The 14,805-nt window shown below is 39.1% G+C and overlaps 1 protein-coding gene across 1 annotated transcript in view; it reads right to left on the bottom strand.

Moving 5' to 3' along the window:
- Nucleotides 1–14,805, bottom strand: part of FYB (FYN binding protein) — a 181,313-nt gene that overhangs the window by 29,614 nt on the left and 136,894 nt on the right. The window contains exons 13-15 of the mRNA XM_006889579.1: nucleotides 13,697–13,763; nucleotides 8,362–8,461; nucleotides 7,033–7,195 (exon numbers count right to left, since the gene is read on the bottom strand). Coding sequence (XP_006889641.1) covers nucleotides 7,033–7,195; nucleotides 8,362–8,461; nucleotides 13,697–13,763 — 330 coding nt within the window. The remainder of the gene's footprint in view (nucleotides 1–7,032; nucleotides 7,196–8,361; nucleotides 8,462–13,696; nucleotides 13,764–14,805) is intronic.

Here is a 14,805-nt window from a genome sequence, read left to right on the forward strand (position 1 = left end):
AGATAGAGATAGAGATAGAGATAGATATAGATATATGTAGATATATATAGATATAGCTCTACTGGCCTAGTGGCAAGAAGCTGTGCTGCAATCCTGAAGGCACATGGTTCAAGGTAACCAGATGCTCTGCCAGACAACGATGGGTAATCTCCTTCCATGTAATAAACTTTCTCTGAAAACCCTCTGGAGGGTTAGCTATGGGTCAGTTCCAACTTAATGGTATAAAACAACAACAACATGATATATATTTTTGCTTAGTTATTATTCTTATTAGTATACTACTTGTCAGTCAATTTGCTGTACTGTTGTAACTTGTGGGTTGCTGTGATGCTGAAAGCTATGTTACTGGATGTCAAAAGACAGAAGAATCACCTATGGTAGACAGGTTTCAGGAGAGCTCTCAGATTAAATAGACTAGGAAGCAGAATATGTCATCCACTTTTTAAGTAGCAGGCTTCTGAAAACCCTGAACAATAGAGAAGGATCTCTAGTATTAGGGTTAAGTAAATAATGTTTTCTTTTTCTTGGTGGATTAAAGAAGAATGGACAATAAGGGAAATAGGGACATCATGGTATTTGATTGCCAATGTTTTGCTGTTAATAAAAAGATACATAAGGAAAGATGTGACTGGAGGCTCCCCAATGATATATAACATGCTAACTATATTGCTAGAACTAAGATTGAAAAAGTCTATCTTCCAACCCCTTACCCTAACCACATAACAGATTTCTTCTTGTGAGTGTCTCCATGTCCACCTTGCTTGTGGTCATCCCAAGCAATTTCCAAAATGTTACACTAAATTCAGAAAGTGGCATTATAAGGTATTAGGCACTGTACAAAGTGAAGCTACTCTCAAGTTTAGACCATAGTGTCATGTTGTTATGTTTTAAACTGACCCATAGCTGGCCCTCTGGCAGATTTTCAGATGCATCAAACTGCATGGGAAGAAACTGCTCATCTTTCTTCTGTAGAGCAGCTTATGGGTTCAAACCACTTCAGGTTCGTAGTGAAGCTTCTTACCACTAAGCCAAATCCATTGCCACTAAATAACTTCTGAATTAGAGCAACCCTAAAGGAACGCAGAACTGTCCCATAGTGTTTCCAAAGCAATCATGTTATGGAAGAAGGCTGCTACTTCTGTCTTCCATGGAAGAAATTTGACTCATTTGAACAATCAACCTTTTGGTTAGCTGATAAGCACTAACTACTCTACCACCCAGGTCCTACCAAGAAGAGTAACTGATTAGTTAAGTAATAATGAAAATGACAGCAATAGAAATAGCAGAATAAGTGTATTAGTTAGGGATTGATTGTGATCAGGTGGCTGAGGAACAGAAGTCCTTTCAATTCTAGATAACATCTAAGTTGTTTTTAGTACACCATTACAACCCTTCCAAGTATGATAAAACAGCTAAGAAGGATGAAATAGAACAATTCATTCAGGGAGTGACAGGAAAACAGTTGGTATTTCCTGAATTTTAGTTGCACTTGGGAAAATAGCAGATGATGAGATTTGGGCTAAATTTTAAGGGTTTTTTATATGATGGTCTAAAGAGTTTTATTTTTTTTTATTTTTTTAACTAATATTTGGGACCAATTGGCAGCATCAGGATGGATGGTCAAGAGATTGAGATTGTTAACAACTTCAGTTTGCTTGGCTCCACAGTCAACACTCTTGGCACCAACAGCCAGGAAATTAAAAGACATATTGAGACGGGAAAATCTGCTGTTAGGGACCTCCCCAAAGTACTGAAGAGCAATAGTGTCACTCTGGAGACTAAGGTGCATCCAATACAAGCCATGGTCTTTGCAATCACTTATTATGCTTCAGAGAGTTGGACAATGATTAGGGAGGCTAGAAGGAGAATTGATGCCTTTGAGCTGTGGTGCTGGAGAAGAGTATTGAGGGTACCATGGACTGCTAAGAAAACAAACAGATTCATCCTGGAGAGGGTTAAACTGGGCTGCTCCTTGGAGACAAGGATTCTGGGGCTTTGTCTAACATACTTTGGACATGTTGTAAGGAGAGACCGGTCCTTGGAGAGGGACATCATGCTTGGGAGGGTGAAGGGACAGTGCAGGAGGGAAAGACTCTCTGAGGTAATCAGGATGGGTGTGTCAGAGGCAGTGCGATTGGCATAGGATAGAGCAGAGTTTAGGACTGTTGTACTAGGGTCACTATGAGTCACAAGCAACTCAATGGCACATAACAAAAACAACAACAATATTTTGGAAACAGTGTGGCAGGATAGTTTGCTGAGAGGTAGGGTGAAGACAGATTTGAAAGGCTACTGCAATAATCTATGTGAGTGGGGGTTGAGCATATATAGCAGTCACCTCAAATCCCAGAGAGGTATAAGTGGAATGGATCAGAAATTAAGAAATGCAAAGGACGCAGTACAAAGAAGAAAGTAGCAGAAGGTTTGGAAAAATAAAAGTGAAAGGAAGCAGATAAGCTAATTAAATCTTGGAATGATGTTTGACCAGAACGGCACACACAGATGCTCCGCGTGCCACTTCCATATGCCCTCACTTTCCTCACGTCAGTGGTAACTCACAGCAATTGGATTTTCACATTTCTTTGGTGAGGGTTTTTCTCTGCCCCCCAGAATTCCCTGTCAGCATGACCAGCATCTGAATGACTGCTGCAACTCCTGAAAGGTAAACCCTGGTACATGAATACTCCAATTCCAATGCCATCTTCCACTAGACAAGATACTCAGGGCTCCTTATTGGGAATACATTCCAATTATCCTATGGCAGTTTTTGAGAACAAGTCTATTGGCTGTCTTCCTTTCCTTGTCTCACATCTTGCTTCCTGAAGTTTCTTGGAATCACACGTCTCAGATAAACTTTATACATGCACATCCTCATCTCAGAGGCAACTTCTGGAGGAAGCCAAGTTAAGGAAATCCAACCCAGAGAAAATCTTTAGTCAGAAATAGAGATGGTGTAAGAGGCTACTCATATAGTTGTCTGGCTTCCGTCTTGTTGGATATGCCAACTAGTCACTCAAGACTCAAAGCGACCTGATGAACAACAGTTCTGAGCCTTGCCCTGTCCTGAGCCATCCTCACAATTTCTGACATGCTTGAGCCCATTGCTACAGCTACCGTGTCAGACCATCTTGTTGAGGGTCTTCCTCTCTGACCCTCCACCTTTCAACATTATGTCTTTTTTCAAGGATGAGTCCCTTCTGACAACATAACCAAAGTATGTGAGATGAAATTTCATCCTCCTTGTCCCTCAAGAGCAATCTGGTTGCACTTGGTCTGCAACAGATTTGCATGGGTCTGTAAAATCATTCAGTGCAGTTGCACTTGATGAATGAATACATTACATGCAGCTCATGGTTATATTCTACCAGAATTTTATGACTTTTTCTTTCATAAAATATGTACCAGGAGCCCTCCCACATTCATACTATTACTTAGTACAACTCCATTGTTGTTGTGATGTGTGGTCGATTCACCTGTGACTCCCAGTGCCCCTGTGTGCAATAGCTCTGAACCCTGTTCTTTCCTGAGCCAATCTGTCTCTGACATACCTGCCCCTATTCCTCCAGTCACTGTGTCAATTAGCCAATTGCAAATAATGATACCATTCATGGAAATCCCTAGAAACAGTGCATTTCCACAGCATTTGATTCCAGAAAATGATAGCAGACTGTGCTATTTCCCCAACTCAGCTTCCACATTCTTAAGGCCCAGTGATTCCTGGGAAGATAGGAGCCTCTTCTCTGAGCTTTGGTTCATCTATTCCTGCGACTAATGGCTGCAAATCACCTTCAGTGAGCTTACTACTATACTGCTCTGATCGTCTTTCTTTCATTCCCTCATTCCATTTTCTCCTTTTCAAAGTCAATTGCACCTCCTCCATGACAACCGTAGATCCATTATTCCCTACTCTTGAGTCATAGTGTTTTATTATTTTTAAATTGTGTCCCTTTTAGTAGAACATAACTTCTTAAAAATTATGATTCAGTTCCTGTCCCTGAGGCACCTTTACTTTTATTAGCAAAAATAAATGTTGAGTCCATGGTTTCCATGCAAATAATCAAGTTGATAAAGGGATAAAGGAGAGCTATGATCAATATTGTTTTTGTTGTTGTTGTGAGTTGGAACTAAGCCAGAGCTGACCTTCCAGTGGGTTTTCAGACACAAAAAATCACACAGAAAGAGATTGCCTGTCTTTCTTCCTCAGGATTGCTGGTGGATTTGAACCACATGCCTTTGCATTAAGAGCATAATTCCTTTCCAGCTGGACAATGATGAAGGATGACAGAAGAAGAATCAATGCTTTTGAGTTTTGATGCTGGAGAAGAGTATCGGACATATATATGTGTATACTGCCAAGTGAACAAACAGTTCTATCCTGGAGAGAGTGAAACCAGGTTGCTTCTTGGGGGTAAGGATATTTTTTTAGGCCATAGTCTTTGCAATCACTTGTTATGCATCAGAGAGTTGGACAATGACTAGGGAAGATAGAAGGAGCATTGATGCCTTTGAGCTGTGGTGCTGGAGAAAAGTATTGAATGTACCCTGGACTGCTAGGAAAATAAACAGATTCATCCTGGAGAGGGTTAAACCAGGCTACTCCTTGGAGGCAAGGATTCTGGGGCTTTGTCTGACATACTTTGGACATGTTGTAAGGAGGGACAGGTCCTTGGAGAGGGACGTCATGCTTGGTAAGGTAGAGGGACAGCGCAGGAGGGGAAGACCCTCTATGAGGTGGATTGATTCAGTGACTGGGGTAATCGGGATGGGTGTGTCAGAAGCCATGTGATTGACACAGGATAGAGAAGGGTTTAGGGCTGTTGTACATAGGGTCGCTATGAGTCGCAAATGATTTGATGGCACATAACAACAACAACAACTTTTTTTGGGAGGTAAGGATTTTGAATCTCTGTCTCACATACTTTGAGCATGTTGCCAGGAGAATCCAGTTCTTAGAGAAGGACATCATCCATGGAAGAGTAGAAGGTCAGTGCAGGAGGGGAAGGTCCAAGATGAGATGTATTTACACAGTAACTGTGGCAATCAGGTCAAGTGGGTTGGAGATGGTGAAGTTGGCTTAGGAGAGGGCAAGGTTCAGGGTTGCTCTGAGTCACAGGCAACTTGACAACACATAACAACAACAACAACAAAAACAATAATATGATAAATATCAGTCACCTTATTGACAATCCAACCCAGAATATGTGTTAATATTTAGTACTGCCAAGTTGCTTCCAACTCATAGCAACCTTATTTTCAATTACTTTTCCCTGGACTTCATATGAAACAAATGTACTGAATATCTGACAGAAATATCTCCATCTGTCAGTGGTAATCAGCTGATAAAGTAAATAAGGACAGGGACTCTTGTATTTATTTGAAAGAACAGGTTGCATGTACCCGACCCTGAGAGAAAAACCAAGGAAACTTGTGAAGTAGGAAAAGTGGAAATTTTAGGTGTCAAATATGCTCCACAATTTTAAAACCAGGGCTGAGTGAGCATGAGTTACTACATTAGCACAGCAGTTTTTACTTTAAAGCACATAAGAGCAGACTAGGAAAGACGTTAGGGAGCTCTAGTGGCTTAGTGGTAAGGAATTGGACTGCCAACAAAAAAGTCTGTGGTTTGAACCCACCAGCTGCTCCATGGGAGAATAATGGGCAATCTCTTCCTGTGCAATTGCCTCTGAAAACCTGCTGGAGGGTCAGCAATGGGTTGGTTCAACTCGATGGTATATAACAATAACAGGGGAGATGTTATGATCACAGATTCCATCTGACTCCCAGAGCTCATGACCCGTCACTCCAATGACCTCTCTCAATATACTGGGATTTTAGTACACGCCAAATCTTTTTTTTTTTTTTTTTCAAATGGCATTCACACATGTATTGGAGTTGCATTGAACTTGTAGACGGCTTTTTTTAAATCAATATTTTATTCTAAGTTTATAACAAACTTGGATTTCCATTTACTCATTGTTGCGCATTTTCTCCCTGGCCCCGCAGTTCATTTTTTCTTTAGAAAAATTTCTTTCAATGTTATACATTCTCTCCCACAGACCAATTTACTATGCAGCTCTTATTCTAGACTCTTGTCGTACCAATAATACCTAATCATATATTCCTTTTATACTTTTCTCTCCCTTGTCTGTTTCAATGCTGTGTAAATTATTAATGCCCTCTTTTCTTAGTTTCCTCTCAATCCCCCTGTCAGAATAGCAAAATTCAACAGAGCAGCAAGCAACAAATTCTGGTGAGGTTGTGGAGAAACTTGAACCCTTATTCACTGTTGGTGGGAGTGTAAAATGGTGCAACCGCTATGGAAGGTAGTATGGTGCTTTCTCAAAATGTTGCAAATAGAAATACCATTTGACCCAGCAATTCCACTACTGAGAATATAGCCTAAAGAAACTAGAACTGCTCACCCATGTTTATTGCTGCTTTGTTCACAATAGCAAAGAGTTGGAAACAACCCAAGTGCCCATCAACAAATGAATGGATAGAGAAGCTGTGGTATATTCACACAATGGAATATTATGCAGCATTGAAAAACAAAGAACTCATAAATTATTATACAAAATGTGTGACCGTGGAGGACATTATGCTGAATGAAATATCTCAGCTACAAAAATACAAGTACTGTATAATACCACTGTTATAAAACAGGCCCAAGGCTTTTTAAAAAGCAGATAGTCTGCAAGCTGCATTTGTGAAACAGTATTTTAGTGTTACCTTGTCGTCAAAGTATATATGTGCGTCTACATGTACACAAATATAGATGTACTGGTTTTGTTGTTAAATATCTCTATCTCTATCTCTATCTATCATCTCTATCTCTATCTCTAGCTCATCTCTATCTCTATCTATCTATCTATCTATCTATCTATCTATCTATCTATCTATCTATCTATCTATCTCTATCTCTATCTATATCTAGAGAGAGAATAACCAGTAATTGTGTAATTGAAAAAGGAGATTAAAATAAAGTGCCACTGATTTCAGCACATCACAACCACAGAGCATAAATGAACTCACATTTCCCTTCTTCATTCCTGCAGAGAACTTTGACGTCATCTGTGTTTTGTATAACTTCAAGGGCTTCGCCAGGTTTCACCTGTAGGTCTCTGTGCCCCCACTTTTTACAGCTGAGGGAGGGTGCAACTTTCGCTAAATATAGGACTCTAATCTCACCATCATACTGGAAAAGAAAGACATTAAATTATTAGCTGATAAATATGCATTGTATTAAAATATTTTATTGACAGATTTATTAAAAGTTCTTTGCTAAATAAATAGCCCACTTTTTCAACAGATAAGAAGATGAAAAAATATTCACAATATCAGCAGGCTACTCTAAGGATTGTTTTTAGATTACTTTTGATAAGAGATTCAAAGATCAGCTATTTCCCCATAGATTATTAACATAGTATGTACACAGATATACACATTCACTGTATTTTCTATAAAACCAATTTAAATCTACATTAAATTTTAGAGAAAGTAACACAGTTGCAATGAAAAGGATAAATAGTGATATTAGCAATTCCTTTAAAACCCTTATTCACTGTTGGTGGGAGTGTAAAATGGTGAAATCACTATGGAAGGCAGTATGGTGCTTTCTCAAAACATTGCAAATAGAAATACCATTTGACCCAGCAATTCCACTACTGAGAATATACACTAAAGAAAGCAGAAGTGCCATCCAAGCAGATGTATGCACACCCATATTTATTGTTGCTTTGTTCACAATAGCAAAGCACTGGAAACAACCCAAGTGCCCATCAAGAAACAAATGGATAGAGAAGCTGTGGTATATTCACACAATGGAATATTATGTTTCTTTGAAAAACAAGGAGCTCATGAAATATCATACAAAATGGGTGACTATGGGGGACATTAAGCTGAGTGAAATATCTCAGTCATAAAAGGACAAATAGTGCCAATGTTGTAAATTGAGACTAACATCGGGCCCTTAAGAAAAATTGCATAAATAATGTATACTGCATTGAAACAGATGAGGGAGAGAGCTGCTAAAAGGAAGATATGATTCGGTATTAACTTCATGACAAGATTCCAGAAAAAGAAATGCAGAGTAAAGTGGACTGTGGACTGGTGGGTAGGGGTGGGGTGGTGGGCAATTGTATAACAATGAAATAATTTGTTTTTTCTTTTCAAAGAGAAAAGCTAACTTGGGGGGGGGGCTGGGCAGGGAGGAAAATGTGCGAAAATGAATCAATGAGAAAAAAATAAATGGGAAGAATATGTTGTAAGAAATTAAAATAATAAAAGAAAAAAGGTATATTTTGGTATTTAAAGCTATTGGATGAGCCCATCATTAGTGTATTATGTTTATATCTAACTTACCTTAAATTTTTTCCGGAAGTCTTTCTCTTCTTTCTCCTGTTTTTTAAGCTTCTTTGGGTCTTTTTCTTCTGTTTTAGCCTTTCCAAGGTGGGTTCCTTGACTAGGATGAAGGAACACACACAAAACAATTAACAGATTAACAGTTTGCCTCAAAATGAAAAGAACAGGGTCTAATAGATAATTTAGAAAATTAAGTTTTTGCTCAATTTTTATTCTTCCCTGGTGCTTTCAGAGCAGCTCGAACTTCTTCCTTTGGGCCCCTTTGTCTCTAGTTTTTTTAACATATACAATGAAAAAAAAATTCTTTTTCTTTCTGTTGCACCTTTTCCTCCCCTCAATTTTATTGTTATTTAAGGTTTTCTCTTAGAAATCTAGTAATATTCATTGTAACAAACAATGACATTTTAAGACATAGAAGAGACATAGTAAAGCACAGGTTATAAATAAAACTGAAGACATGATCTATCATATGGAACCATAGGAAATCACAGATTTGTAGTTTAAACACAGCTGATGTATCAGTTTTAAGATGTTTTCCCATCTATCATTCAAACACCTTTCCCACCCCCCAAACCCGTCACAGAGAAGTAAATGGCCTTGAAAAGAGAATATTCAAATACTGGTTTAATGATTTACAAAGTTTATTTAAATGCTGATTTTACCATATAACTTTCAAAGAGTCAAGGTATGAGTCATAAAATGATGACTAATGGAAACACTTTTGGTAAAAGTTAACGTTTTAGATACCTGAAGCAGCTTAGGGAAAATGGCTAATAAATAATGTTGATCTTATTCTATGGTTTATGTGCAACTGCATGTGGGATCTGAGAATCTAAATGTTTAGATCAATTAAAAGATTTATTAATTAAAAAACCCTCTAGGAAACATCTTAATATGGTTAAAATTACGATTAATCTAAAAAATACCAACTGGACTAAAGCCCTCGAACTCAACTCATAACTCATTATTACTAAGACAAACCCACTCACTAGCAGGTTTTTTTGGTTTTTTTGACATTTTTTTAAAATTCTAGTTTATTATTTTTTGTGCATGTACCATCAAATCAGATCTGACTGGTACAGGAGGAAATGTCCCTCCTTCTCCGGCAGAGCATCTGGTGGATTCGAACCATGTACCTTTGGGATTGCAGTACAGCTTCTTGCCACTAGGCCACCAGAGCTCCCCCACTAGCAGGTTTTCAGAAGCTATAAATCACAAAGGAAGAGATTGCCTATCTTTCTTTCAATGAGCAATGGATTCAAGCTTTGGGTTGGCAATGCAATTCCTTACCCACTAGGCCACCAGAGCTTCCTAAAATCCTTTTGTGAGGTGAGAAAAGAGAGGACAGTGTTCTAGAGACTGAGGTTAAACTTAGAATCATCTGGGAATCTTTTGAAAAAATATCAATGCTCTTGCTTAATTATTAGGAACTAGAATTATTTCAAATGGGTGCCAGCTACTGCCAAGTTGCTGTATAGATACCATGTTGTTGTTGTTAGGTGCTACCGAGTCGGGTATGATTCATAGCAATCCTATGAACAGTAGATTTGAAACTTATCCTGTCCTGTGCCATCATTTCAATCTCTGACACACTCGATCCCATTGCTGCGGTAACTATATCAATCCATGGCTTGAGGATCTTCCTCTCCTTCACTGTCCCTTCATGTTCCCAAGCATGATGTTCCTCTCCAAGGAATAACCTCTACTAGCAACATGCCCAAAGTATATGAGACAAAGCTTCATAATTTTTGCCTCTAAGGAGCACTCTGGCTGCACTTTCTCCAAGACAAAGCTGTTTGTTCTTTTGGATGTCCATGGGATAATCAATATTCTTCTCCAGCACCGCATTTCAAAGGTATCAATTATTCTTCTGTCATCCTTTATTGTGCAGTTCTCTGATGCATAGCAGGTGATTGAGAAGCCCTTAGTCTTCAAACTGACATCATTGCTCTTCATCACTTAAAAAATTATTATTTTTTTAAATTATTTTTGTGTGTGTATACCATCAAATCAGATCTGACTGGCACAGGAGGATATTGTCCCTCCTTCTCCAGCAGAGCATCTGGTAGATTCAAACCATGCACCTCTGGCATTGCAGTGCAGCTTCTTGCCACTAGGTCACCAGAGCTCCCCTCTTCATCATTTTTCAGAGTTCCCTGACTGCAAACTTTCTCATTGCAATATGTCTCCTGATCTCCCAACTGCTGATATCAAGAATATTGACTGTGAATCTAAGTAAGATTAAATCGTTGATAGTTTCAATCTTTTTTTCATCTACTATGATGTTGCCTTGAAGGCAGCTCATTTTTCGTTTTGTTTTAGGCAACATACACCATATAAAAAAGAATCGGCTGAAATTTGTTTTGTGCAAAGCAAAAGGCCAATAGGTTATTTCAGGGCCATGAAAGGTTGTTTTGTAGAATGTGGTGACATTTCCACAGTCACATCAAACAGAGAAATGCCGTAGAAGCTGTCAAGAGGAGAACTTGAAGAACTGAGTTCTCAATGATGAGGTGTATTAAAACTTGAACATATTATTGAAAACATTCTATTTTTCCTTTCAACAGAAAAGGAAATGAGTTATTCTTTTCTTCTTGCATGTTTGCTTTACCTTTAGAAATTGGTCTTAACATAGGAATCGTGGATTTTTTGCTCAGAGGCTTTGATCTAGACACGTTCTTTAGTTCACTAAGATGAGTTTTATTGTGATGGCAACAAAAATAGACATGTGAAGTTCACTCATACAATCTTTTGTTTTACCAGCACAGCTCAGAAGAACGTCACTGCACTTTACTCATGTTACTTTCATCTTTTAACTAGTCAAATACAGATCTCTTTATTCCTAAATATCTTTCTTTTTTGTTGACAATGCTAGAGATACTCTAGCTTGCATATCAAGAGGATTTTTTATATCTGACCATTTCTTATACATTAGAGTATAATAAAGCATTCCACTAACATTTTCCATTTAAAAAGAATTTTCAGAAACACTTCTTTTGTATCAACTATCTTAACAGGTTTTCACACAATTGTAGCCTGAAAATGAAATGGAAACTTGAGATGTGCTGAAGAAAACACTACTCACTCTAGAACAGTTTTAAACACTTGGAGTCTTTGAGAATCTGATGTTTTTATAAAATGTGTATATTGTAAAAAACACCTATACTATTCCCATTAAAACCTCCCAATCTTCCTATTAAGGGTAGATGAAGGTTGAGACAAAACTAAAAAGTCTTGCCCTGCATGCATGGCTGGCTGGGGCATGTGTAGTCTGAATGTATCCTTCTGGCCGTTTTGAAAATGATCTTCAGCAGAATTTTGCTTGCAGAGAAAGATGAAAGATGATCAACTCGAGCACAGCACAGAGCTCATCACCTCTCAGCCTGCCTTCAGACCTTGGTTTGAGTCCTTGTTCTACTGCCTTTATTACATTTTCAACCATGAGTGGGTCTGTTCACTACTCTGGAAGGCCCTTCTCCATTTGTGGAAGGTTGCTATTGTTGATTGCTGTTGAGTTGAGAATTACTCATAGCGACACTATGAACAAAAGACCTGAAGGGCAAAGTAATAATACCTACTTTGAGTTACAATTGGACCACTTGGCTCAGAGGAAGGGGCAATGAGCCAGAAGTTCTATCCTTGGCCAAGGCTGCTGGTAAGGCACAGGTCCTTACTTCAGAAGGGCTTTTTAGGGGGATTGCCACCCGTCCCCTGGGGGGCGCTGCCGCTGCCTGGGAAGGGAAGGGAGTGCTGCTTGGCCCCTGAGGAGAGTTACCTTTCGGACCTCTGGGTGGTGAGAGGAGCTGCCTGAGGGGAGTGCTGCCTGGGAGGGGAGTGCTGCTGGACCCCTGAAGAGTCGCCTGGTGTATATGAGTAACTTTGTCTAAACCACTTTCCTATATCTCCTCCTCCAGTACACCTGTAAGTAACACCTCTAAAGCCCTTTTCATTGTAATTCACAGGTTTGTTCTCTCTAGGTTTGCTCCTTTTCCTATAGGTAACCTGAACACTGAGTCTTGTTCTGGAACTTGAACCCTGAGCCAGGTTTCAGAATCAAAGCTGCTGGCTAAGGAAGTGAAGGTGGATGGAACCTCAAAGTTTGGCCAGCCACTCCCACTGGACTCACCCACACAAACATGTTGAAGTCCAGAGAGCAGGAAACATCATGAAAATGTTCTAACTGAACAAGAAGTCATGTAGCTTCAACTCAAGACCACCAGTAAAGTGTTAAAATCGACTCCCCTACCCTTCATCTCAAAGCCGCTATTCAGCATGAAACAGCCAAGCCAAAAAGTCTGTGCCCCTATTCCTAAATGGGAAACCCACAAATGAAAAAGATAATCTCTTTGTAAAAAAATAAAATAAAATTACTCACCATTGGACCATGCCCACCATTACTCTGTCTTTTCTGGTTCCTGCTGGTCTTTCTCATTTCTTTTACCCATTCCCTCTACCCACCAAATTGTGAAACCCTGTGATTTCACCCCTACCCATTCTCATCCTTCTGCTCCCACCCATTACCCCCTTAGATCCCCATACAGGTTTTTTACAATAGAAATGCCCACAAACAAGTCTATCTAAAACAAAAAGGTTTTAGAAAAAGTAAAAATAATAGAAGATAGCACAGTTGTTGTTATTATGTGCTGTCAATTTGACTTCATAATGTAGACACTCTATGCACAACAAGACAAAAAAAACCTAATCGTGTTGTGCTCAAGCTCATTGCTGGCACCACTGTGTCAGTCCATTTCGTCAAGGTCTCTTTCACAGCTCCTTTGCTTTACCAGATGCCTTTTGCCGGGAACTAGCTCTTCCTGAAAGCATTCCTAAATTACGTGAGATGAAGGCTCATCATCTTTGCTTCTAAGGAAAACTCTGGCTATACATTTTCCAAGTAGTTTTGTTTACTCTTTTGTCCATCCATAGCACAGTCAGTGCTCTTCAATGAACACCACAGTTCAGTCATCAGTTCTCTTTGTTGCTCCTAATTCACTGTCCAATTTTCACAAACATAGGAGTGAATGAATAAATGAATGGAGATATCAAGGAGACACAGAGCAGAGGGAGGGTTAATAGGAATCCTGTAGCAGAATGAGGGAATTAGGTGTGAGGGAGAGGGAAGGAAACAGAGAAGAGAGAGAAAGCAGCCTCAGGAGGCTGGAATGGATCTCTATATAGAAAACCCAACAAAAAGGTAAGAGCTGAGGTCAAATGGTAACACAGCTTTAGAGGAAAGAGAGTGTACATTATCACACTCAGAACATGTTCACATCACAGAAATTTCTTAAGCAGTCTGCTTTTAATTACTGCATACTAATGAAAACATTTTGATTACCTTGTCTCTGCTGGTGGAGCTGGGAAATCAGAGGAATCCACATCATCATATACTTCATCTCCCACATCTAACAAAAGAGAAAATTGCAAATGTTGAAAAAAATAAATTAGTATATGAGCATTCAATCATATTTCTAATATAAAGATTGTTTTAAGAACAAAAATTTTCCTGGTATCTGGACACACATCTTATAGAAACACTGTCTATTCTTTAAGGAAGAAAGATGTTCTCCTTGTCATTTTGTAAGTGTGTTGTTGTTGTTAGGAGTCATCAAGTTGAATATGACCCACGTGACCCTCTGAACAACAGCTCTGAACTCTGTCTTATCCTGTGCCATCCTCACACTTACTGACATCACTCACTTCAGTGCCTATTGCAGCAGTCACTGTCAATCCATCTGGTTGAGGGTCTTCCTGTACTTCACTGACCCTCCACCCTTCCAAGAATCATGTCCCTTTCCAAGGAATAACTCCTCCTAGCAACATGCCTAAAGTATGCAAGATGAACCCTCACCATCTATGCCTCCAAAGAGCACTCTGGTTGTACCCTCTCTAACACTTATTTGTTTGTTCTTTTGACTGCCCATGGGATGTTCAACATTCTTCTCCAGCACCACATTCAAAAGCATCAGTTCTTCTACTGTCATCCTTATTCCAGCTCTCAGATGCAAAGCAAGTGATCAGAAAAGACCATGGCCTCAGTCAGATGCACCTTAGTCCTCAAGCTGATATCATTACTCCTCAACACTATGGAGAGGTCACTAACTGCAGACTTTCCCAGTGTAACATGCTTCCCAATTTCCTGACTGCTGGTACCAAGGGTGCTAATTGTGGATCCAAGAAAGATGAAGTTGTTGACAGTTTCGATCTTTTATCCATCTATCATAATGTTGCCTATTTATTGGTCCAGTGGTAAGAATCTTTGTTTTCTTGACATTGAGATGCAACCCATATGGAAAACGGTATTCTTCTATCTTCTGCAACAAATGCTTTAAGTCCTCCTCACTTTCAGCAAACAATATACAAGAAAGCAACTTTATGTGTTAAATTTTCCTCCAGTAAGCAATGATCATAATTTTAATTATTGTTATCTATAAACAAGCACATGAA

This window comes from Elephantulus edwardii, unplaced genomic scaffold, assembly GCF_000299155.1.
Source record: "Elephantulus edwardii isolate Elephantulus edwardi_28Jun2011 unplaced genomic scaffold, EleEdw1.0 scaffold00079, whole genome shotgun sequence".
Taxonomy (NCBI): Eukaryota; Metazoa; Chordata; class Mammalia; order Macroscelidea; family Macroscelididae; genus Elephantulus; species Elephantulus edwardii.